Below are 24550 nucleotides of genomic sequence, written 5' to 3'. Positions count from 1 at the left end.
AAAGTGAAAAGATGTGTGAACCATGGCTATTAGTATATATTGATATAAAAATATTTATTTGTGTTATGTATCTAAGGACACAATATTCCATTGACATCTATTTGTATGAACACCTGCATAGCTTCATGAATTTGCAAAATTTGCTATCAAAGGTTACACATAAAATAGTTGAAGTATAAGAATGTGAATCTTGGTTAATGACTAAAGGAAGTAGTTCCATCAATACCAAAAAGACGAACAATGAACAGTAATGATATAATAAAAAACATAAATGTACAAAATTAAGAACTGGTGGTTTAATAATCAACCCAAACCATGCCGAGGTCTCATGCCACCATTTGACATGCTTCCTGATCTTGGGTTATTCATTGGGGTTCTTGTGCTGTTCAAGGGCATTCTTGGCCGTGATTCTAATGGGGTACGAGGACGGCCATTGTCTTAAAAGAAATAAAAAACTAAGACTTTATTTCAACCGCTTTTACAAGTGAATATAAAACATAGGAATATGCGATTCTTATCTGTGTCCTACATACTAGAATTCCGACAGTTAAAGCAAGCCGGTAACAAGTAGTAGATAATAAATAAATCTACATCAACTCACTTGCACGAGGGTCCCGAGGTTGAAACTGTGACGACTGAGAAGACTGTCTCTCAAATCCAGGAACACCATCCTTACTCCTTACATTAGAATTCTGGGATTGCTCAGCCTAAAAAAAATAACACGTGTATAGTGCATCTAACTAGCCTTACTTCCTTCCCATACTCCTATAGATATATAAACATAGATCAAGCATCACTCAAACAACCATTGAGTTATCTAATGACAAGGGCTGACAACTCCTGTTGAACTAATTGAATGAGGTAAAGGCGGCTATCGACATACTTTTGAGCGATATATAAAGAAACAACTAGCGCTTATGAGATTAGCGCTACAACTACAAGCTTCATCAAAGGACCTGTTCAGGGGAAACAATCTCTTTACACCATGTTGTTGGTTTTATTTAGGGTCATAAAATTTCAGGTCATTTGAAACATCCGTTTCCTTGTAACTAGCTAAAATGTAAATGCACATTTGGCTATGCCTAAAAATACAACTACTGTCTCCGTCAGAGATTTGATGGTGTATAAAATAAATAGTACTTCATAATAATGTATAAAATTGTTGTATTATTATTGTATAATTAAATGTTTAAAATGCATTAATGTTAAGAGCAGCTGAACAATAAAGTGACTGTTTTCAAATCTTACAAATAGAACGATCGTACAAAAACCTATAGCCGAATTTTCCTGTTACCTTCTTTAATAAAGCTAAATCATTGACGAGGCAGATAAAGTACTACCTTCACTAGTATCTCCTTTAATAATTTTTTATGATACCACTCCTTCAAAGAGCTATTAGACTTTTAAAAAGTAAAATATTTCAATGATGTTTGTGCGAAGTTTGTCATTCAAGGTCAAGTATTCACTAATTGTTATTGGTAGGTACCTGAGCAAATGTATCACTGAAAAGTTCTACACATATTTACCATCGACACATCCTTACTCCAAAAATAGATAGTAATTGATTGACATTTAGGAGCTCGGACTAACATTTTGCAAACAACACAATTTAGAAAACAATAAGTATACAAAAGACTGAGCCAAACTGTAGCTGTTTCTCAGGCTATGTCCAAATATATATGTAGATTTTAGTCAGTTATATGTAAGCTAATGCTTCAAATGACTTGAATTTTTTTAATTCTTCATAAAAGACTCTGCTTAACAAATTGTCTTTCCTACACACGACCAACAGGACTTTTAACAGCATAATGATGCAAGTTGTATAAAGGTACTATCTTTAGAAGCTACTTAGAAACTTACAATTAATACAAAGTTGAGCAAACGGCGATTTTATTAGCTTGTCAATATGAAGTTCTATTCTCTCAGTAGAAATCAATATATCATGAATTTAAGCAGAAATATTGACTGACACCTTACTTGAGTCCATGCTAATCGAAGGAAAACTAAACAACCATTCTAGCGGTCCAATAATGCTATAAGACTAAAAACTCAAGAATGATGTCGATGGAGAAGTTATACTGTTTATGATGAGGATATTCTCAAGTGTAAACTCACCATCTTGCTGAGTACTTCTGGATTTGGTTCGCTCATATTCGGTAATTCAGAAAAGGGATAACAGAACCTGCAAGTGTTTTATAATCAAGATATACAACGATCGGATGATTTAAAAACTGCCAAAGTTCAATTATTGCTTTTGACTAACTTGTAGGAACAACAAACTTCTTCAAACTCATTCCATAGATAATTCACTTGTGCTTTTTCAGCGTGGCCATATCGAATTTTAACTAACGCTATTCCTTCATTTTTCTGATATTAGCTCTTTATTGGTTTTACCAAAACTCCAACTTGGGAAAAGGTTTTCAAGTGCATATACATATCATTTAATAAACAAAAAAAGACACTCAGTGCATAAACTGTTATAATGTTTAAACTGGTGTGGAGTTTGATTGACTTAACATACAGTCTGAACTCTCCATAAACACTTTCATCAATTATCCATTCACAAAGTGCAGCACAAATTGAGATACATAAACATTTGCATCTATTGGGAAAATGGCTTTATTGACCGATCGTTTCGCCGACACATAATCTGAGGCAAATTGAATGAAGCAAATTAGCACATAACTTATCTCTTTTGAGGATTTTTACTTATTTGATGAGAAATGTGTTCAAATAATACATTTATTTATGAGTTTGTTGTTCCGTAAATGTGAAGCATGTATCAAAACATAAAAACTAAAAACTTATGATCCATAATGCATAAAAAACATTAAAAAACAACTTAACAAGGCAGTCGCTATATAAAAAATAGCTTACTCTCCCACTTTGACTATATCTCCTCCCTTTCCTGTATAGAGAGTCAGACATCCTTTCCAATATTGAGCATATCTACAAACAGCCAATGCGCAAATATACAGGAATTTTACAAGCAAATCTAAAAAAGAACTTAATCATTAAACAAATACAAACAGAACTTACCCATTAGACAATCTGCAGATGTCACCTGGCTGAATAGCATCCCCAAACTTGTCCCAGGCAGAAACATTTATAGAGCCTGTCCTATCTGCTACCTTGCATGTCCGAACTTTATGCCCTTCTTTGGTTTGTGTTGGTTTTCCTAAAATACAAGAACTGACAGATAACACAAACTTAGTGCAACACACTGGTTCGACTAATTTTTAACATTGAAAATTGTCAACATGCATTTATTCACCTACTATGTCGTATCTTTGGTTTCCTGAAACTGGATATACCGACTAATATTACGGCTATGTTAGAGCTATAGTTGTCATTTGGTATGGTTGATTAATTTAGGCAGGATTTACCTCTATTAAACATCACATGACCAGACGTCGTACGCACTTACCACCAACTGTAAGGCATTGGCTCGGCAAGCAGCAAAGGTTGGAGGCATGTATGTAGGAGGCTTGTCATGTGACCTTGATAGTGTAGTGACAACCACCAACTCATCAGTGGACACTCAGACGTATTCATGCCACCACATGCCTTCTCCACAGTGCCGTGCTCTCATGCCGTCTGCTAGTAGACCATTAGCTGTTTAGTAGTCAAGCTTACCAAATGATTACAACCAGCAGAGTGCGAATTGCTGATCATAGTGATAGATCTAACCTTTAATATTGTACTCAGAAAAAATCATAAGACAGAAAATCTTTTGATTGATGTAAATTATACATGTATACAAGCTCTCTGTTGTGTGGATAGAGAGCGATGCAAAAATATTTATTGCAACAATTATTTCACCGAGTTTGCCGGTTTACCAACTTTGGCGAGCCTACAGTCTGGTTTTCGATATTAATCAATAACCTGGGGGTACACTGAAGAAGCGCAATACTTACCAACGTCTAAAACAATGAAAGTCAAATGTATATTTTTTGTAGCAGCTTTGAGGTCTCTTACGAGAATTGTCTCCCCGGGTTGATTCATAGTACCGGAAGTACCGTATAACTACAAAAAAGTTACTTTTTGACTACCACTGCCCCACTGCAATGTGATTGGAAATATTTGAGTCATGAAACCGATCATGTGTTGATTAAGATATGTGTGTAGTAATAAACTTTTCTAGAGTTGGAAAAACACGGTATCAACACAAATATCAACAAAACTATTGACCGCAGGAGACAACCGTCAGCGACAAAGCATTTACAAAATTTGAAACACGCATGCGTGGGTTCCCAGCATACATTGTCAACATTGACCTACTTCCTGTCGTACAGGTTAGTTAGTATCTTCTCGCTGAAGTCTATTCGCACCATAGCTTATACGTTCTCCAAACCTGCGCACCAGTCTGCTATGCAATGAATAAACTGATCATTGTACTTGTTTCTATAGTTCCATATCTTAACTTTGGTAAGTTTTGCTAAATTGTCTACTACCATTGTAATCTGCAATCAAAGTCAATATTTATACTTTCCAATAGCACCTGTCACCTATTGTGGCGTGCATCACCGTTTTATATGCAATGGTTATAATATGGGAAGCTAAAAATAATCAAAATTTAATCGAGAAATGCATTATGTGAAAGTTAAATAGCTATAGGATTTTGTCAAGGACTCGATATGATGATTTCTATATCATCACATCGCATATCTATTTGCAAAGCTGTCAATTAAATGTGTCAATAGTAGTAAATGTAACATATCATCAAATGCGTTGATTTGAACTGTTTATAGTAATATTTTTTGTAAAACAACAAGTTTAGTCAATTCATTGTCAATCTTGAATGAGCTTCAATAGTTTAGCAATGCTTATCTGCTGTACATGCTCACGGGGGCGTTACAGTATTTTGCAACAACTAGATACAGTCATACTTCGACTTACGACCTTAATGCGTTCTGGGACTGAGCTCGTATGTCAATGTACTCGCATGTTGGTGCAATTTATTTATATCTAAAACAATTAAATATATATTGATCGGTTTTCATACTCTAAAAAACCGCAAACAGAAACACTTGAAACAAGATATTGTAACAGAAAAAAAACATGTTGGTTATTGCCCTAATTTACCACACGCTTTCAAAAAGCAACAAATAAAAAGTAATGTAAGGAAATGTGATTAATTAAAATGTAAAATTGAATAAATACTATAGCAGCTAACGCTAGCATTTGCCAGGGAGGGAGAGATAAGTTATTCTTCATTACAACAGTTGACTTTGATAAATTTGGATTTTGATGCACAGATTTAAAAGCAAACTTTAATTTAAACTTAACGTAATTACAATTTCTTCGGCGTTCATAGTTTCAAGTTTCTCGCGGCTTAGCTAATTTTTCCTTTGTTTCGCTCTCACGATCAGCCAGTCGTTTTAAGAGAAACTTTTCTAAGGACGTTTGCCTTTGTCGCCCTTTCAATATGTTGCGATAAGGACGAACACAGGAGGTGTCACAAAGGGCTAATGCACGACCACTAGCCAACTTGTCCGAGTGTCTATTTTTTATAGTTTTGATAGATAGCACCGGCCTTTTCAGATAGCATCGTTTCAGTTACGCTGTCCCCGGCCTATTGTTTGTCTTTTATCCAAAGCCTGAGCAGTCTTTCCATCAGCGATCGTGACGATTGCTGCGCCGTTTAGAAACTATGGTTAGTCCTTTTGCAAACTAAATGCCTTTAATATAATCCTTCTGTTTGATAATTGTGGATGTATTTCTGTCATTTTGCTGAGCTAGCTCAATCATGCATACACATTTCACATATTTTTCAATAATTTCACATTTAATATCAATTGTTATCATTTGCTTTTTCTTCGCATTATCGTTCATTGTACTCGTTAACTTTCGGTCTACGCACAGTACTTCTAATTCACATAATTCTGCACTGGAAAACGCGCACAAAAAACACGGTGCAAAATCATAACCTGAGCAGTTAAAAAATACAGAGTGATGCTGTTCTCATAAAACACCTCCGACATACTTGGATATTGACTCACGTGCTCCTATCTCAAACATGGCTCTTATTTTAGTGCTAAAACGTGCTTAAAAGCTGGTTCGTATCTCAAGTTTTTCGTATGTTGGGGCACTCATAAGTTAAAGTATGACTGTATGTAAAATCTCTTGATTTAGTGTTTTGGAATTGTGATCCTTGGTGATTGCTTTGTTTTTATTTTTGGTTTGCTGTATATTTAAAATGTAAGAAAAATGTAAAATGTTTGTTTCCATAAAAAAATGTTTGTTGCCATTGTCTTGAGTAATTTGTTTACAATTGGATAAGATGCTGTTGCTTGAAAGTTTTATCACTTATAGTGAGGTTTTGTGTGGTTCAAGGACACATTCATTGTTACAACATTAGTTTGTTGTTCATAATATTTAGTGTTCTCTACAAATTGCAAGAGATCCCTCTTTATATATGTTTTGTTTCATTTGCTATACAAGATAACTGAATAATCTAAAGTTTTTGTATTAATGAATTCATACAAACAGCGTCCATCTTGCAGCAGCCATCAATTTATCTTTTTTATACAGTTATTGTACTGAACTTCATGGGAGACGCTTTGTTTGTAAAAAGCATTATGATATTTATACTAATAAGATATCTTTTTAGTACGCTGTATGGTCAACATCAACATTCTTCAGCGATCTATTCCGCTTATATCTAACTCTAGCTCACCACTGCCTTTCAAATGCAATACTCTTGCTCACTACCCTTCAAAGGCATACCTTTTTGTGTCTCTTACTTTACTAATTTCTAATGTTTTCTGGTGAAGCACTTGCACAACTAAGGTTGACACATGCAGGTGAAATGCTATGTCATGCTAAATTTAAATTCTGCAGTTTGCAATGCAAAAGGCTGTGACCAGTTTATAATTGAGCAAAAATTAAAAGACAACAAAATAATAATAAAATAATTTATATTCTTCCAATAAAGGAATGTTAAAAATGGCTAACAGTGATTTTTTCAAATTGTTCGACTAAAGAAAATAAAATGTAAAATGCATATATATGCATACATTTATGTTGTACCGTTAAATTTAAATGCAAAATGTGCCTATATCTTACATCTTAGTTTCTGTTAATGGGAACAAGAACATGCATTGTCGTTATTGTTGCCATTTGAGCAGTACTATATCAGTTGGTACGGTGTATCGAGATCGGTTTGTGAGAAAATAAACATGTAAATTGTAATACACAAAGTTTGTGTTTCTCTAATTGTACTTAAAATTTCTAAAAGTGCTTTTCATAGCAGCTACTATTTTTCAACGTAGTTCATGTACATGTAATTGTAACGAAATTCATTTCCTCTAACTGAAGATGTGTCCATTTTTTCACGGAAGGCTCCGGGAAGTTGGCCACCAATTAGTTGTTCAAATTAGTGTAGCTTTATGCAAACTGGCATCAGAGATTGTTATGGTTGTGCTGAGCCGTTCACTCAACACCTTATTTTATGATTGTATGTTGTAGTGGAAGGTAACCAGTGCTATGTGTGCACTGCCCAGGAACAGAATGATGATAAGTGCATAAAAACTGTAAACACCTGTTTACCCAGCCAGTCTGCATGCATGACCAAAGTCGAGTGGCGTTGTAAGTTTTTGTGTCTTATAATGTTCTTGTGTGATGATTGCTCTTGGATCTCTATGAAAAGAACATTTTCGGTTATTTTAAAAATAGTTACAAGGATGAAACATTTATTTCCTTTAAATGGCAGGCTGTATCCTTTAGGGATGGAATGTCAAATAGTGTGTTTCAAAAATGTGCGCAGTTTCAGTTTGCCATGTCTTTTAGTTTGCCAAAATAATCGTTCTTCTAGTTTTTCTAGACATGGTTTGAGTTGTTAGGCTCACTTAAACCAATTCACAAATTTTGGGTAAATCTAAATTTGTATAATTTATTTTTGAATATTATATGTATAAAACAACATAGAACTGGCATTTGTATACAAATTATTGCTATTGGAATCGGCAAAGCTTATAGTTTCCATCATAAACAGAGTATTCTACGCTCTTGAGAAAGGTCGTTCTCATTTACTCCCACAATGCTCCTAAACTTAGCACATCAAGGGAGGGTAACTCCAGAATTGTTATAAATACATTATTAGTTTATGAGTTTTATTAATAACTAGCATGTAGCCTGGCGATGCGCGAGATTTTTTACAATTTTCAATCTGTTAATCTGCAGGTGGGTGTTTAACAGGTTGGTTCTCAGGAACCAAATAGAGTTTTGGAATCAAATTTTTTAATGATCTGGCGGGTGGCAGATTATAGCATTTACGTGGACTAACAAACACCCATACAATGACATATTGGGATTTATTAAGTACTACATAAGATAATTGTGCAAATGCACTTGTGTGTGTGGGGAGACAAATCCATTATTGATCATTTTTCATTCTTTTTGTTGTCATTGTTAATCTGCTATTTTTAGTGGTCTAACTTATTTAATGGAGAGATGTATACACTAGGTAACATGGTAAATAATACTTTTAATCTCCTTGGAGGAAAAAAGAAAAAAATTAAATAGTTAATTATTCTGGTGTTCCCCGGGTTACACCAGAATTACATCAGAATCACGAAGATGCCAGATATGCTAAAGAGATACGATGCTCACTGTCTCTCAGTTCAGCATTCTTCATGTTTCGTAAATGTTAGATATTGCGAGAGTTGAATGAAAATTAGTGAAAGGGAAGCCAAAGTTAAAATTTATTGTGCATTAGCGTTTAATATAATATTTACTATAAACTTTAATTCATTATATATACGTATATAATTATATAGCTACATATATAACTTTAATTTGTTGTCTTATAATTGTTAACGACATTAAAGGAAGAAGAAAATGATTACCATGGCAATGAAGTTAGAGTTACTAGGTTAACTATAAGTTAACTATAAGTTAACTATAAGTTAACTTATAGTTAACTATAAGTTAACTATAAGTTACTAAGGTTAATGTACTAATTTTTAATAAGTACATTCAGTATTTAAAATTTTGATTTTTTTTACCAACGGGTGTTTGCATTAAATAATTACTATAGGTTTCTATACACCTTTATACCACATTTTCGCCTTACGATGCTTATCCCAAAACAAATTAATGTCGTATGGTGAGGGTCCACTGTACCGCCTCTTCTGCACACTCAGGAGCTGTACATGAGATTTAACATGATTTGATTACATCATTTATATAGTTCCACCATACTGGACTCCAGGAGGTGTGCGTATTCACTATATAACAAAAAGCTGCGACGAGAAGGATGACTGCGATCGTAAAAAAGAGAGCAATCGTCAATATTGTAAGCGCGACTGGTGGAATGACTGGACCTGCTATGATTGCTGCAATGGTCAGAGATGCAACTACTATGTGACAGTGAGTGCTAGGCAAGCTGCTAGTGGGCAGCGCAATACCTGATAGCTATTGCTTGACATAGTTATCTACATAGATCTCTTTAATATCTGAAAGCTATTGCTTGACGTAGAGTTATCTACATAGATCTTTTTATTATCTAAAATCTATTGTTTGACAGAGTTATTTGCATAGATCTCTTTATTATCTGATGGCTATTGCTTGACATAGAGTTATTCACATAGATCTCTTTAAAGTTTGTTAGTAGTTGTAAGATACTAAAGATGCTAAATTATTTATGCAAGACGAGATGATCTTTCCAGCATTTTTGTTAACTGCGTACATGCACACCATTGTAATTAGCCATGTCTACATCATCCTAAACTCTCTATACGTTATATCGTTATACGTGCACATGCACATCGTCTTGAATATTGCAGCGTTGTTGTACGGCTTTGTTGGTTCTGTTCCAATCATATTGGATTGTGACTCTGGTTTTGTTGAGCATTGTTATATTAATGTTGTATTACCTCTGACTAATATTTTCATACCGATATTCTGTAGCAAATACTTGTATTGGCTTCATAGAATTAACAAGGTATGGTATGTGTGTTACAGCTGGGTGCTGGCAGTGTCAGGCCACAGTGGGCGGTACTATCCTTAACTCTGTTGTCCATACTGATGGCACGGATCAGCTGAGCTTCCTTTCCAATCGTCTCTCAAGCTCAAATACATTCTCTTTATACAGTGTATTGTGATACGATCCACATTCCTAGATCCACATTCCTAGATCCACATTCCACACAATGCTTGAGTAATTCATTTTTGTAGTTATATTCATTTACAAGCATTTTAGTCTGTAAAACTTTTTTTTATTGCTGTTGATTTTTGTATAATTACAATTTAAATATATATATATACTTTTTATTACAACAGGGACTTATCGTACTTATGTTCTTGTATGCTCTAAAATTTAACATCGTAAAAACTGCAAGATTTCTGTGTAATCTCTTTACAGTACTGATACAAAAATATTTTCATTTAAATAGCTGCATTTTTTCATTCGAGTTTATTCCAAAAAGTTCTTTTTGTAGCCCGTCAGCAGGGCCACTTTTGGTAGAGCCGCAGGTATCATTAGAACAATAGGTATTGGTACTATATAGCCTTTCACCTTTGAATTATGTTTCATTCCTTCAGCTGTTGAATGTCAAATTTTCACTCTATACCCGATTCTATGACAGATGTAGCCTAAGTTTTTTTTTACAGAAACATTTAGTCAAGTAATAGTTTTCTCCCCCTCTTGTTGCTCAACACCAAATTAAACTTCACTGACCAGTACTCACCATAGTTCCGCTTAAAATTAAGCTTTGAAAGTCACATTGAACATTACCGCATGTTGAGACATATATTTACACAAACAAGGTCATACCTAAACAGAATTGTATTTGGAGCTGACCGTAGAACTGAAAATTTAGTATTTTTTCTTCGGTTCTCTCAAATGTTTGAAACTGATGTGACCGTACCACATAAAGTCTGTGAGTCAAATTAAGACTCTTGATTGTACAATGCCCTATTATATATATTCAAGCTATAAGGCTAAGCAACTTTGGTATAGCGATAGAGCCAAACCTAATTTGTGGTTAACATTGGACCAATTTTACGAATTCCGTGCAACATTGAACTAACGGTAAATTACAAATGACAAAATCTTCATGCAACTTTTGTCAAAAGACGCGTCGTAGGCAGGATTCGAACCTGCGCGGGGAGACCCCATTGGATTTCGAGTCCAACGCCTTAACCACTCGGCCACCACGACAAGATAACTGACTATGCTTACATGTCGATATAATGAATGTGTATTTTTTAATCGTGCTGTTAAAAAAGCAAGCTATGTCATAGGCTTTATTTAGGCATCCCATAGAATCCTACCTCATCACGGAACAGCATGAAGCAACAGTAAATGCTAGCTTACCGTAACAGTATATGTATTACAAGAAAGTAAGATGCTGGAACTATAAATATACCTTGTATATCTAGAATGGCTATGCAACACATGAGTGACAGAAAAACAACCAAGGTTACCGACAACGAAACCGCATCATCAATACATGTTAACTATAACAGAGACTGAACTACCACATTATTTAGTAAACGGAATGGATAGTAATAGAAGTCAATGTTTTAGAATACCACTAGAAGTATCGCATTGATGCTTCTTTAGTTACACACACAGACTTCAAACGGAATAATTTTTCTCCTTACATCTCACAAAATCATTTATAAATAATATATTTGCAGGCTGGGTCATGTTCAGAGATGTTCTATGTTGGTTCTGGGAAGCTTAATACCCAGTGATTATTCAATAATTGATGTACTATATATAATTACGACCTATATATGACCCATACCTAATTATACTGGTAGTAGAAAACTTTTAGCTGCAGGCCTGCGTTCTATATTTGTAGTTGTCTGCCCAGTCTAAGGGCAAACATTCTTTTAACTAAATCTGTTACCACTCAGCCCACGCTAAATCACACCAATGTTTGTAAGTTTTTACATGTATTTTAATATGTGTGGGCTGCAATTAAGGCTCTATCAACCCCTTTCTTTTATACACATTTTCAATTTTTGGCACATATCAACATGTTGTACACCACTCTGATGTATATTCTCTCATTTTATACGCAGAGTACAGTTAACATCTACTAAAGATGTAATACCTGCTATCATACACATCACTGCATTGCTCCCGAATACAATGTCTTGAGTTCAAGACTGCTTGCATGATTCTTTTTATGCGACTAAATGAAAAAAGTCAAAAATATTTTATAAAAAGTATAACCAACATTCTGACAACTTTTGGCTCTATAACCTCTGTCTTGCAGCCAGTCAAGGTGACTAACACTGTATATGGTTGTGTCTTGCGTATAATAACATATATCTACTCAGCACGGTTGCTAGCGATGAGACCACGATGAGATTGTAACAATTTACCTCTATTTTAAATCCCTTCCCTTCCTCTAACACCTTGACACCCCACATCGCAATTTCTTTTGGCTTCGCCCATTTAAAGGTTGCCACCGAAAATGGTCTCCCTCCTGGTACAGAATCTATTGCGACTATTTGCTCTGACACAAAAGCAATTGTGGCGGGATGTCCTTAATAATACCTTTAATGGTCCTTCTGTGATTCAAACCACCGATCTTCTGATTATATGCCAGAGTACTAACCACTACACCACGGCGGCTCTGACACCCTAAACCATTTTAAAAATGGTATTGAGTCATAAGCAGTAATGAGAGAGGTATTAACAAAGTGAGGGTATGATAGGGTCGCATCAAATATCAGGTAAGGTAGCATTTATTAATCCTATTATTTACAATAGAAGTAACTGGAGGTCATCTGGAGGTCATCCGTGAATTAATGTTTATTTGTATGCAAATAAGGTAGCTCCATTGATAGTTGATGAAGAAACCTCTCAACGTTGTCATAATCAGCACTAGGAGACCATTAAAATATATTGATGAAACATGAATACTAGAAAAAAAGGAAAATTACGATTGCTTCATGGATAACCAATAAAGTAATTATTGCCAATAAATTAATCAAAATATAACGAAATTATAAGAGTCATCTCTTTATCTATTTAAAAAGCATCTCTTTGTATCAAAAATGGATAAACAAAATTAGAACATTTTTAGAAATTATGCTTTAGAGTTATGCTATCTAATATTGACAGTTGCGACCAGTGTCTAAATACCCTTAATGCTGATGAGCTAAATGCATTTTCAGATATTTGCTGTTTAAAATACTAAAATCGTATCTTCAATCCGACTGACCATCCATTAAATTTCTATCTCCTAAAAAACCATGACATCTTATACCAGACACCGACATGTTGCCAATTTACATTATATAACAGCGGAATACAAAAAGAGCTTTTTTTCAATACACGTGATTTACTTTACTATATTTTATTTTTGTTTCATGGTCTAATTTTTTTTAAACGGCATTGGCAGGAGTAAATAAAGCTAAGATCTCTCTATCAGCTCTCAGAAACAGTTTGTCTTTTGAAATAATCATAAATAACTCCAGAAATATCAAAATGTTTACAGGATGTACACTTATCAAAGAAGATCAAGTTTGAATACATTCATGTTTGGCGTTTAAAAGATTGCTCATCAAATTTCCCTGTCTGAAATTTTACTTCCTTATCTCTACGTGATTCCTAAATTGTGTCATGTTATGAGCCTTATCAATAAATACCACGTCGTAAACATTCGCATTTATAAGTGATCTAGCAACTGATATGCCATAACAAGAACAAGCCTTCTAGTGGTAGTTTCATAGTAGCAACTAGCCGACAACAGCATGACAGTTGGGGTAAGCAAAGGGCATTCGCATACGGTAGATCAGAGTGTCGATAACGTGGTATTTGCTAGAAACTTACCTATATAGCAGTGAACAGCAATAGTAAAACCAATATTTACTACAACAAACTCAATACAAACGTCGCAAACTGCTCTATGGCAGTGCGAAGCCAACATTACAGACTACAATAAAAAGTTCTTTTTATTCATTTTTTTGATACATTTAAAATAAAATCGTTCTGGTCGAAAACTGCCGAAAAGTTTCTTTTTCCACTCATCTGTATATTTTACAATTCAGAAAGTATAATACTAAACGCTACTTGACTAACCAGCATTGAAAAGATTTGTAAACTTTGTGTTTAAGTTTTTGCTATGAGTTTGCCTTGACATCTGACACGTTTACTATAGCCTAAGGGTAAGTATGCAAGACCGGGAGGTCAAAAACAATTTACTAATAGCTTTTAATGTAAAGCTGTTCCTAGAAACATGAAAACATGTAAATGAGTCTCTTCATTCAACTGGGAAAAAAGAGATGTAAACCTAAATTCAGTCTTCAAATTTTAAAGTTTATTTAGGTTTTTATGAGTTCTCCTACGATGGCCTTATATCAGAGCCTAATTAGCCTTAGCTGCTGTTGCTGCGAGAGCTCTTGGAAACAATCTTTTGACTGACTTACTGTGCGCTTTATGAGCTAGTTCATTTGTTTTTGAAGGGCCTAAGAGTTTGGTTGTTCTACACAGCAATGGGTAATAGCAGGAAAACGTTGCTTCAGATTGGTAAAAATCTGTAACCACTAGGCCTACTGAGTGACCCGGCTTCTTTCAACTACAATGAGTCTATCAAATCTTTTTCACGCGTCATATCTACTTTGCTCATCGACATGGCAGATACTTGAACTGCTCACCAACTTCATCAACATGAAGAACCTACATTGAAAGTGCATATTTTACTTTCTGTCATAAAACTATTTATATTTAATTTATAATTTTTTTGATAAAAGACAATCAACTATGCAAAACTATGATCTGTTCAACTCACTCAACAATGCCTGTTTTTTGTCTCTTTATTTCTTTATCTTCCTTTCTTTTGGCATGCAACGAAAAAGCATCATTTTGGTAATGATTACCAATGAGGGATAAAAAGTTATGCAAGCATACATTCGGATCTAGTAAGCGTTCTGTGATTAATGGTGAATTGGATCAGTCTATTGGATCAGTCTATCGGATCAGTCTATTTTATCAGTCTATTGGATCAGTTTATTGGATCAGTCTATTGGATCAGCCTATTGGATCACTCTATTGGATCATTCTATTGGATCACTCTATTGGATGACTCTATTGGCTCAGTCTATGGATCACTTTATTGGATCAACCTATTGGCTCAGTCTATTGGATCACTTTATTGGATCAACCTATTGGATCAGTCTATTGGATCAGTCTATCGGATCAGTCTATTGGATCAGTCTATTGGATCAGTTTATTGGATCAGTCTATTGGATCAGCCTATTGGATCACTCTATCGGATGACTCTATTGGCTCAGTCTATTGGATCACTTTATTGGATCAACCTATTGGATCAGTCTAGTGAATGAGTCTATTGAATCAGTCTACTGGATCAGTTTATTGGATCAGTCTATTGGATCAGTCTATTGAATCAGTCTATTGGATCAGTCAATTGGATCAATCAATTGGCTCAGTCTGTTGGATCAGTTTATTGGATCAGTCTATTGGATCAGTCTATTGGATCAGTCAATTTGATCAATCTATTGGCTCAGTCTATTGGCTCAGTCTATTGGATCAGTCTAGTGGATCATTCTATTGGCTCAGTCTATTGGATCAGTCTATTGGATCAGTCTATTGAATGAGTCTATTGAATCAGTCTATTGGATCAGTTTATTGGATCAGTCTATTGGATCAGTCAATTGGATCAGTCTATTGGCTCAGTCTATTGGATCAGTCTTCTGGATCACTCTATTGGATCAGTCTAGTGGATCAATCTATTGGCTCAGTCTATTGGATCAGTCTATTGGATCAGTCTATTGAATCAGTCTAGTGGATCATTCTATTGGCTCAGTCTATTGGATCAGTCTATTGGATCAGTCTATTGGATCAGTCTATTGGATCACTCTATTGGATCAGTTTATTGGACCATTCCATTGGAGCAGTCTATTGTACCACTCTATTGGATCAGTCTATTGCATCACTCTATTGGATCAGTCTACTCTTCAGCTCTTGTGTTTTGAATCAACACTGTAAAGTTATTACATAAAATACTATCTATCAGTTATGATTAGAAAGAAGTGTAACAAGTAATTAGCTATACATCAGACACGAGATCATCAGACACAAATCAGTGCGAGTAGAAAATGTTGAACAAGTAATAGTTGACTCACAGTGGACTAATGATAAATGCAAATGGTCGTCGGTGTCGGTAACCTTTATTCATGAAATGTAATTACCTCATTCATTGTTCTCATTCATTTTAGACACAGCTGCTTTTAGACGGAGCAAAGACTATGTTATGCGGCCTACTCGTACTTGGACTTGGTCTGTATTACAGGCTACAATCAGATTTGCAAAGCTTCCCAACCACAGTGGGTTTGAACATTGTCACCGATTACCTTTTTCCCTTAGCAACGACACTGGCATGCTGCGGAGTCTTTATGGCTTTCTCTTACATACCTACACTATACGGATTACGGTAAAGGCACAAGGTGAGAAACTTGCATTCAAAATCCATTTCCAGCAATAAAATTGCGCAGCAATATTGTATTTTATAATGCATCGATGCAATATGTCTAATACTCAAGAACACTATTAAATAAACGAGCCTACTGCATAATATAATATAGATATATATTTCGTCTAACCACTATTCGCCCATTAGTAAAAAATATACTACTCTTTGGCATTTAAAAAGACAGACTGGGAACTGGTAAGACATGTAACAAACAACTGGGCACAACTCCTGAGTTGAAGCTGAAGGAGGAAAACACCTACTATCAGCTTACGTAATTTCAGCTTGAACTTTTGCTAGGCATTTTTTTATAATCTTTTGTAGAAAATACTTGGTGGTGTAGGTGTATTTTGCGGGTTACTGATGTTTGCCATGATAGGAGTGGTTGGCTATTACTACCCTCGGCTACCGGATATGAGAAGTGACTTTACACGAGTGTCAACGGCCTACATAAAGCACGAGTACAGAAATGATGAAACCAACAATAACGATAAAACATGGAATTCATTGATGTCCAAGGTAGATGGTAAAAAGTCATACTAAGAATGATTTAGATACTGATAGAATATTGCACCATAAGAGATGAGACTAATTAAGAATACCATGTCACTAGAGTAGGGATGAGACTAATTGAGAATGGTGAAATAGAGTGCCAATGAAAAAGGGATGAGACAAATTGAGAACACAATGTCACTAGAATTTGGAATGAGACTAATTGGAAATGGTGAAATAGAGTGTCAATGAGGAAGGGATGAGACAAATTGAGAATACAATGTCACTAGAATAGGGAAGAGACTAATTGAGAATGGTGAAATAAAGGGTCACTAGAAAAGGGATGAGACAAATTGAGAATACAACGTTACTAGAATACGGATGAGACTAACTGAGAATACAAAGTTGCTAAAATAGGGATGAGACTAATTGAGAGTAGTGAAATAAACTGACAATCGAAAAATGATGTGATTAATTGTGATTTGGAAAATATAATTTAATGTGATGCTAGCACCTCAAAGATTCAGTCTTGTGCTGCCACCTCGACCAATGCAATGCATTATTGTATACATGTATAATTGGTGGTCAACATTGGACCAATGATATACAGCCCCAAAGGATAGCCGACGGCGCTCATATGGGCGGGGTTTAATGATGAAGCTCTGTTGGGATTAACCCGAACACGGCACCCGAACAAACAAATATGCTGAATAAAGCACCTCGTAAATTTACGAATATTATGAACTATAGCGGTTGTTTTACTTATCTGTTGAATTCATTTTTTTGTCAAATAAATATAGTATCCCAATATTGTCACCGTTATGATCAGTCAGTTGCCATTCACAAGCATTCGTGATATTAATAGTCACAATCGTAAAATAGCTCAAATTCGGTTTTGCATTAGATTTTGAGTATGAAAACTACACTGCACAGCTTTGCCTGCTGTCCCATCTTATTGGCAAGGTAAAACAATGTGAAACCGATGAAAGACTTTGTCATTTTATATTACGAGTGGCAAAATATTAATCAAAAACTAGAAAAAAAATGCCATTGTTCGGGTAATTATATTCAACTTTAGGCATATACTACGATCTTTACTAATTTTAAAATTACTAAAAGTAGGTAATTTGAAATGTTTTATTTTGATTAGATACATTATTTTGGTTAGGTATTACCCCTACATTGCAGAAATTCAATGTTTGCTATTGTGACCCGCGGGGTCTAATGGCTGAATAAGCTAATGAAACGATAACAGCGATTCGTGTTTTCTAAAACTTAACAAGGCAACGCGACCGCCCCGCGAGAGTTGTGTTTGCTTTGAAACCCAGGCTAGCACAATCCTAATAGAGCTCCATAATTAAACCCCGCCCATATGATAGCCGTCGGCTATCCTTTTGGGCTGTATATCATTGATTGGACTGATAACAAAACAGTTTTAAAGTTCATGTTTAATATGCATGAGAAAATAAAAATTGCCGCATACGTAAATTGATTTAATTTAAACCGATTTACTCTTTAATTGAAACAATTTTTGTTCTTCTGATTAGTGACTACCTGTCAGCGAGCTGTAATTTAATTAATCAATCAAGTCAGGTTTTGCTGTCCCTCAATTATATATATATATGTATATATATATATATATATATATATATATATATATATATATATATTGAGCAGTTCACAATCATTTTTAATAAAAAAATGTTTTACATATAGTACCTTCTACAAAAATAAATCTATAAATAAAAAACTGTTGGTATATTGTGTCATAAACACAAAAATAGCAAAATAAGGATTCATCAAAATGGGAACAGCTAAGATCTTGAGGCGAGTGCTCAAACTCCCAGGTCTCTGGTAGGAGACCCGAGTTAGAGCAGAATTTACCACCCAAACGGAGTATCCGGGGTTTCCTCTTTGCACAGTCTGCATCTAGGATCGTCTCTAGTGTGATAGATTTTCGTTTGGAGTTGCCTTGTTGGGAGCACTTGCTCCTGAGCTGCCATGATTAGCGACTCTGTATTGGCCGTTAGGTTTCCTTTGTTCAGCCACATATATGTCTGGTGAAGATCGCCAACCTTAGATATTTGTTGGTGGTAAGCACCATGAAGAGGTTTCGTGTGCCAGTCAATTTCCTCATCATCAGGGCGTAGGTCCGTTGTAAGAGCAGCCGATTGAAATTCAGCTAGCAACTTATCTGAGATGGCCATGGAGGCTGTATATGCTTTGATGCTTTGCTCCTCCTCTTTCACTGTCTGCTGTACACTTTTGAGTCCCCTACCGCCATCTTTCCTATCAAGATACAATCTAGTAGTATCAGATTTTGGGTGGAGTGCTCCATGCATGGCCAGCAGTTTATGAGTTGCTATATCCGTTTCTTTGATGGCTTCCTCAGTCCACTTTATTATGCCTGCTGGATATCTTATTACTGGCAGTGCGTAGGTATTTATTGCCATGACTTGGTTCTTGGCATTGAGCTGGCTCCGTAAGACCTGCCGAAGGCATTTCTTGTATTCGGTAATGGCTTTGTGACGTACCTCGGCTTCGTGGTTGATGTTGCTTTGCATAATCCCCAAGTACTTGTACCCTTCTTCTATATCTTTGATGGTACTATTTGGCATTCTTAGGCCATTTGTGAGCACAGAATGGCCTTTCTTAAGAATTAGCCTTCCACATTTCTCAATACCGAAGGTCATTCCGATGTCCTTGCTGTATACCTGAGTGAGGTGTATTAGCGAACCAATGTCCCTTTTTTTTTTAGCGTACAGCTTGATGTCATTCATGTAGAAGAGGTAGTTTATCTTGGTGCCACTCTTAAACTGGTACCCATATTGAGTCTCCTCCAGCATATTGCTTAGAGGGTTTAGGCATATGCAGAAGAACAGCAGTGATAAGGAGTCACCTTGATAGATGTCTCGTTTAATTTGTACACTCGCCAGCTTTTTGCCATTAGCCTCCAGTTCTGTCTTCCATTTGGTCATTGACATCTTGATGAATGCCACAAGAGCAGGGTGAACATTGTACATACTGAGGCACTCAAGTATCCAACTATGGGGAATTGAGTCATAGGCCTTTTTGTAGTCAATCCAAGCCATGGCAAGATTGGTTTGCCTTCTCCTGCTGTCTTGACAGACACTCCGATCCACCAGTAACTGATGTTTAGCTCCTCGGGTGTTGCGCCCAATTCCTTTCTGAGCATTGGTCATATAGTGACTCATGTGCTCTTCCAGTTTGTCTGCAACTATTCCTGAGAGCAGTTTCCAAGTGGTGGGCAAGCACGTTATTGGTCGATAGTTTTTAGGAATCGGCCCCTGCTTTGGATCTTTTATCAGAAGTACAGTTCGCCCTTTGGTCAGCCATTCTGGATGGTCACCTTGTTCTATTAGGCATTCCATCTGCTTAGCCATTCTAGTGTGAAGTGATGTCAATTTCTTTAACCAGAAGGCTTGAATCATGTCATGGCCAGGTGCTGCCCAGTTCTTCATACGCTGCACTCTGCACTTGATGTCCTCTTTGCTGATGGTGAGTCCTTGCTGGGCCACAGTGTGTTGATGGCTCTCTTTAAGCCTCTTCAGCCAATTTGCCGTGGTGTTATGAGTACCACTGCAAATTGGCTATATATATATATATATATATATATAGCAAAATATAGACATATTTACATATATTTACACAAATATTTATATATACTTATACATATACAATTTGGCAGTTTCGTTACATTAGAGATTAGAGGATAAATATGGGTATGTTGAATTCAAACATCAATTTAGAGCTACTCATTTTAAGAGAGTTGTTGCGTTGACAAACACTTTGATAACTTCACAATTGTATAAGTGCAAATAAATAGCTATTAATGGGACAAATGTTGATAATCAACTTCTTAACAAACACTGACGTAAAAATTGAACAGCTTGATTTGAGTAAGCTTGACAGAGGGCTCAAGGGTAGGTTGGATAGTTTTAAATCAAATTTTATGTTATAAGGCTATAATAGCTGTCGACTGAGTCATGATAGCCCAATAAACCGAGGTCACTTTCAGGATTTAAATGCAATTGGCTCTGCGTGCAAATTCTCTTTCCATGACTTTCTGCTTTCCCGAATTGTTTATTCCTTTCTTAACAGTTTAGCTGCTGCGGATGCACAGGCGTTGTCGACTTTGTGAATTCAACACTTATATTGGAAGGGAAAAGAAGTTTACCAAGTGCTTGCTTCTTCATAATTGCTGATAACTCTGTAAATCAGAGTGGATATGAAACTCACAATGATACATCATCTAACAACACGAATCTACTAAACAATAAAGGTTGCGCTGAAGGATTGTCACAATATTTAAACGATAATTTTAATGACATGAAAATATGTTACATTACGGCAATACTTAGCGTTTTTGTATCAGCTGGTCTGGCGGGCTGCTCTGTCTGCCAGCTCAGAGACGATCCAGAAGAACAATTTGTTTGCTGGGAAGGGTAAAAACTTTACCCCTGACCCTTTAATACTGGTAGCATTAGTAATACGCTATCTCTAGAAAAGCCAACTCATTACAATGCAAAAAGTGGAGATTAGCAACATCACACAGGTGCTACAAACCTTGGTCTCAGTGGATCTATCGATCTCTTTATACAATTTTATGCAGTAAAGCTATGTACTTGTTCTCCTCATTAAATACTGGAAGATGATGGAGATCTTTGTGAAAGTTTTTTTTAACTCAATTGTATTCATAATTTATTTATAAATTAACAATCCATACATTATATGAGATAAGACCCTGTTATTACTCAAGTGTCAATCAACATTTAGCTATATTATATTAATCAACATTTAATTATATTATATTAATCAACATTTAATTATATTATATTAATCAACATTTAATTATATTATATTAATCAACATTTAATTATATTATATTAATCAACATTTAATTATATTATATTAATCAACATTTAATTATATTATATTAATCAACATTTAATTATATTATATTAATCAACATTTAATTATTTTATATTAATCAACATTTAATTTTGCCAAATTGTGAGCAAACCATTACTTCAAAGAAGAAATGTCGTACAATACTTGCAACACTGTTATTTTTATTCAAAATAGTTTAGATAACAAATAGTAGATGGAAGTACATTAAAAGGTATGTACATGTATATAAATACAAGGGTAAGTACAACAAATAGAGGGCTTTCAGGTCTCTAGGGTGTGAACAAACTCATCTAGTATGCTGCTGAATGATGGTTAAAAACATTTGGAGAATCACAATCTTTACTATAATAGGTTCTGTGTCTCTCTGTCTGTATGCAGCCACACTAAGGGAGTGGGAAAAAATGTTACATCGTATGGGATTTGAACACACGGCATTAACAGTGGCCATTGTTACAATGTAAGTGTTGCATACCATTACATTTCGGTGAAATGACTCATCACTCAACATGAAAGACTGAGATCCAACAATAGCAGAAAGCTCAGCATAAAGCAATAGTATTTTTACTCAATACCCAAACCTAAGTTTAAAGGTTGGAGCATAATAGGACAACTCCCAACTATGATGCAGCTATTCATCAAATGAAGATGAATCTTTGGTTCATAAAATGTTGACAAGCAACGGATTAAGAAAATTAGTGTACTCACCTGAATAGTTTAATACTTATTCGACAGATGTGATATTTCAGCGTATTATTTTCTTTGACATCTAGTAGGAGTCATTGGCAGAAGCGAGGATATGTTCCGGTATGACAGACATTAGCAGCAGCAAAAAAATGATATTAATTCTTTATGTAATTTATGTATTAATTCAACTAGTAGTACATGTAGGAAAAAGCTTGCAGTAGCTAATTCAGGACGGAGCTTAAAACGAAAGCTAAGCGTTCAAAAGCATGCCTAGCATTGACATATGCATACATAGAAATACAACGGAAGGATATGCAAGAGTAATACACAAAGATATGGGTTGAGTATCAAAACATAACCTTAGTTTCACTATAAAAGGGCTAATGACTAATGATAACCACTCGATGCGGCTAAGGAAGACAATTTGAATGTAGTCATCGGTGTGAAAAGTAGCACAACTCCAAACATATTCAATGTTTCACAATCAAACAAATGTACGCTTGAAATTCAGCTTATAACTAATGTGGTGTGCAGCTGAGCTATTCAATAGACTACCTGCTGCACCCGAAGAAGATCATATGAGAAAAATGTGGATATGTCAAAGACAAAATGTGGATATGTCGAACGATGCATTTAAACTCATTGGCAGATAGAAAAATGAAAAAGGTAACAAAGGCTAATATTACAATATCTTCACATGTGCCTACAACATCAATTATACCTCAACTAACACAGTTAAATAAAACCAAAGCTGACTTGAATATGCTCTTCGCCTTCATGATTATATCTAGGTCGAACAGACTGGTTAAACCATGGCGACTACCGTTGAACTGTAGCACGCTTATTGCAAACGGGTGCGTAGTAACTCTGTGGTTATACTCTGTGCCGAACCTCGCTATTGGTTGTCGATACTTTGTATGAGAGCACGAATCTGTCGCTCGAGCTCGAGTATCATATCATCCTCAGTGTTGAACACTCCAGTCTTGAGTAGACTGTCTCGCTCATCTTGCAGCCTCTTCAATTGCTCCTCTACCGCGGGGTTCACTTTACTCATCTCTGGCTCGGAAACTTTCTCAGCCTTTTCTAGAGCAGTATGGGCCTTCTGTTGCCTGCCAGATAGACAGAAATTTCATACAGCGTGTTTTTACAAAAAACAATTTAGAAACTAGCATTTCCATTGATACCCGCTTTATTGCATTAACATATTTCTAAAAATACTTTTACAATGGTTACTGTAATGAATTATTATTTAGTCAATTCTCTTCATTTGTCGATATCTAGGTAATTTCTAATATCCATTTTATAGATTGGCATTAGAAATTAAATAGAATAGAAAAGACATCACATGTTTCAAGACAAAACATTTTAACTTTATAATTTCCAGCTACTGAATACCATAAGACTATTCAACTCTAGAAGTCAGGATCGTCCACACCGGAGATTTGAGGATGCCGAAATTAGAAAGGCATGTGGAGGGATAGCAACCTGCATCACTAAACATTTATATACAGAGAATAATTATTGGAAGGAGATATCTAGGTGTAATCGCTGACGCAAGAGATTGCCTGAACACATGATCTGATGATGCAATTGGTTGTCTTGTATAATAGCACTTAGCATTGCTAGGATATACTGTAAAACCTATAATTAAACGCCACCTCCAATCGACAGCCACTATAGAGGAAGGGTTGAAACATAGAGCGCCATGGCGTTCAATTAGTGGTTTTATGGTATGTAGCAACAGATAGAAAGCCCATTAGTTTATCTTGGAGTTATCTATAACAAGTTAGAAAAATTAAAAACATTTAAAATGATTTTCAAACTAAAACCTTCACAACTGACTGTTGCTAAACTTACAAATATTTTAAAATGATTTTTGAAACGAAAACCTTTGAAACTTAATATTACTGTTAATAATATCCTAAAGAAGCTGCTGACATTGTAAATTTATAATAATAAACAGTGAGATGAGGTTAACAACCGTCTGA

At 35.4% G+C, this 24550-nt stretch overlaps 3 protein-coding genes and 1 non-coding gene across 4 annotated transcripts in view; 1 reads left to right on the top strand and 3 right to left on the bottom strand.

Annotated features, from left to right (window-relative positions):
• Nucleotides 1–20: 20 nt before the first annotated feature.
• Nucleotides 21–4226, bottom strand: LOC137389542 (SOSS complex subunit B2-like). Its single transcript, XM_068075576.1, has 6 exons — nucleotides 3918–4226; nucleotides 3040–3178; nucleotides 2878–2949; nucleotides 2116–2182; nucleotides 602–707; nucleotides 21–437 (listed from the first exon to the last, which is right to left on the bottom strand). The coding sequence occupies exons 1-6, from the start codon at nucleotides 4003–4005 to the stop codon at nucleotides 304–306; spliced, it is 606 nt and encodes a 201-aa protein (XP_067931677.1). The 5' UTR covers nucleotides 4006–4226; the 3' UTR covers nucleotides 21–303.
• Nucleotides 4227–4282: 56 nt separating this feature from the next.
• On the top strand, nucleotides 4283–10287 carry LOC137389543 (UPAR/Ly6 domain-containing protein cold-like). The gene is made up of 4 exons (XM_068075577.1): nucleotides 4283–4428; nucleotides 7471–7590; nucleotides 9194–9372; nucleotides 9967–10287. The coding sequence occupies exons 1-4, from the start codon at nucleotides 4377–4379 to the stop codon at nucleotides 10045–10047; spliced, it is 432 nt and encodes a 143-aa protein (XP_067931678.1). The 5' UTR covers nucleotides 4283–4376; the 3' UTR covers nucleotides 10048–10287.
• A 795-nt stretch (nucleotides 10288–11082) lies between these two features.
• Nucleotides 11083–11164, bottom strand: Trnas-cga (transfer RNA serine (anticodon CGA)). Its single transcript has one exon. It is a non-coding gene; the product is annotated as a tRNA-Ser (tRNA).
• An 11574-nt stretch (nucleotides 11165–22738) lies between these two features.
• LOC137391882 (centrosomal protein of 120 kDa-like) overlaps nucleotides 22739–24550 on the bottom strand; it is a 40451-nt gene continuing 38639 nt past the window's right edge. Inside the window, exon 20 of the mRNA XM_068078430.1 lies at nucleotides 22739–23671. Within this exon, the coding sequence (XP_067934531.1) occupies nucleotides 23458–23671 (214 nt within the window). The 3' untranslated portion in view covers nucleotides 22739–23457. The remainder of the gene's footprint in view (nucleotides 23672–24550) is intronic.

This window comes from Watersipora subatra, chromosome 3 (genome assembly GCF_963576615.1).
Source record: "Watersipora subatra chromosome 3, tzWatSuba1.1, whole genome shotgun sequence".
In the NCBI taxonomy this organism is placed as follows: Eukaryota; Metazoa; Bryozoa; class Gymnolaemata; order Cheilostomatida; family Watersiporidae; genus Watersipora; species Watersipora subatra.
This window is presented reverse-complemented; position numbering and strand designations above follow the sequence as displayed.

Excerpts from the sequence above, each read along its gene's own strand:
- LOC137389542 (XM_068075576.1), bottom strand. The coding sequence starts at position 4,005 with ATGAATCAACCCGGGGAGACAATTCTCGTAAGAGACCTCAAAGCTGCT. Across the intron at positions 3,179-3,917 it reads TTTCATTGTTTTAGACGTTG|GAAAACCAACACAAACCAAA; the intron begins GTAAGTATTGCG and ends CTTGTATTTTAG. Across the intron at positions 2,950-3,039 it reads ATCTGCAGATTGTCTAATGG|ATATGCTCAATATTGGAAAG; the intron begins GTAAGTTCTGTT and ends GGCTGTTTGTAG.
- LOC137389543 (XM_068075577.1), top strand. The coding sequence starts at position 4,377 with ATGAATAAACTGATCATTGTACTTGTTTCTATAGTTCCATATCTTAAC. Across the intron at positions 4,429-7,470 it reads AGTTCCATATCTTAACTTTG|TGGAAGGTAACCAGTGCTAT; the intron begins GTAAGTTTTGCT and ends TGTATGTTGTAG. Across the intron at positions 9,373-9,966 it reads GATGCAACTACTATGTGACA|CTGGGTGCTGGCAGTGTCAG; the intron begins GTGAGTGCTAGG and ends TGTGTGTTACAG.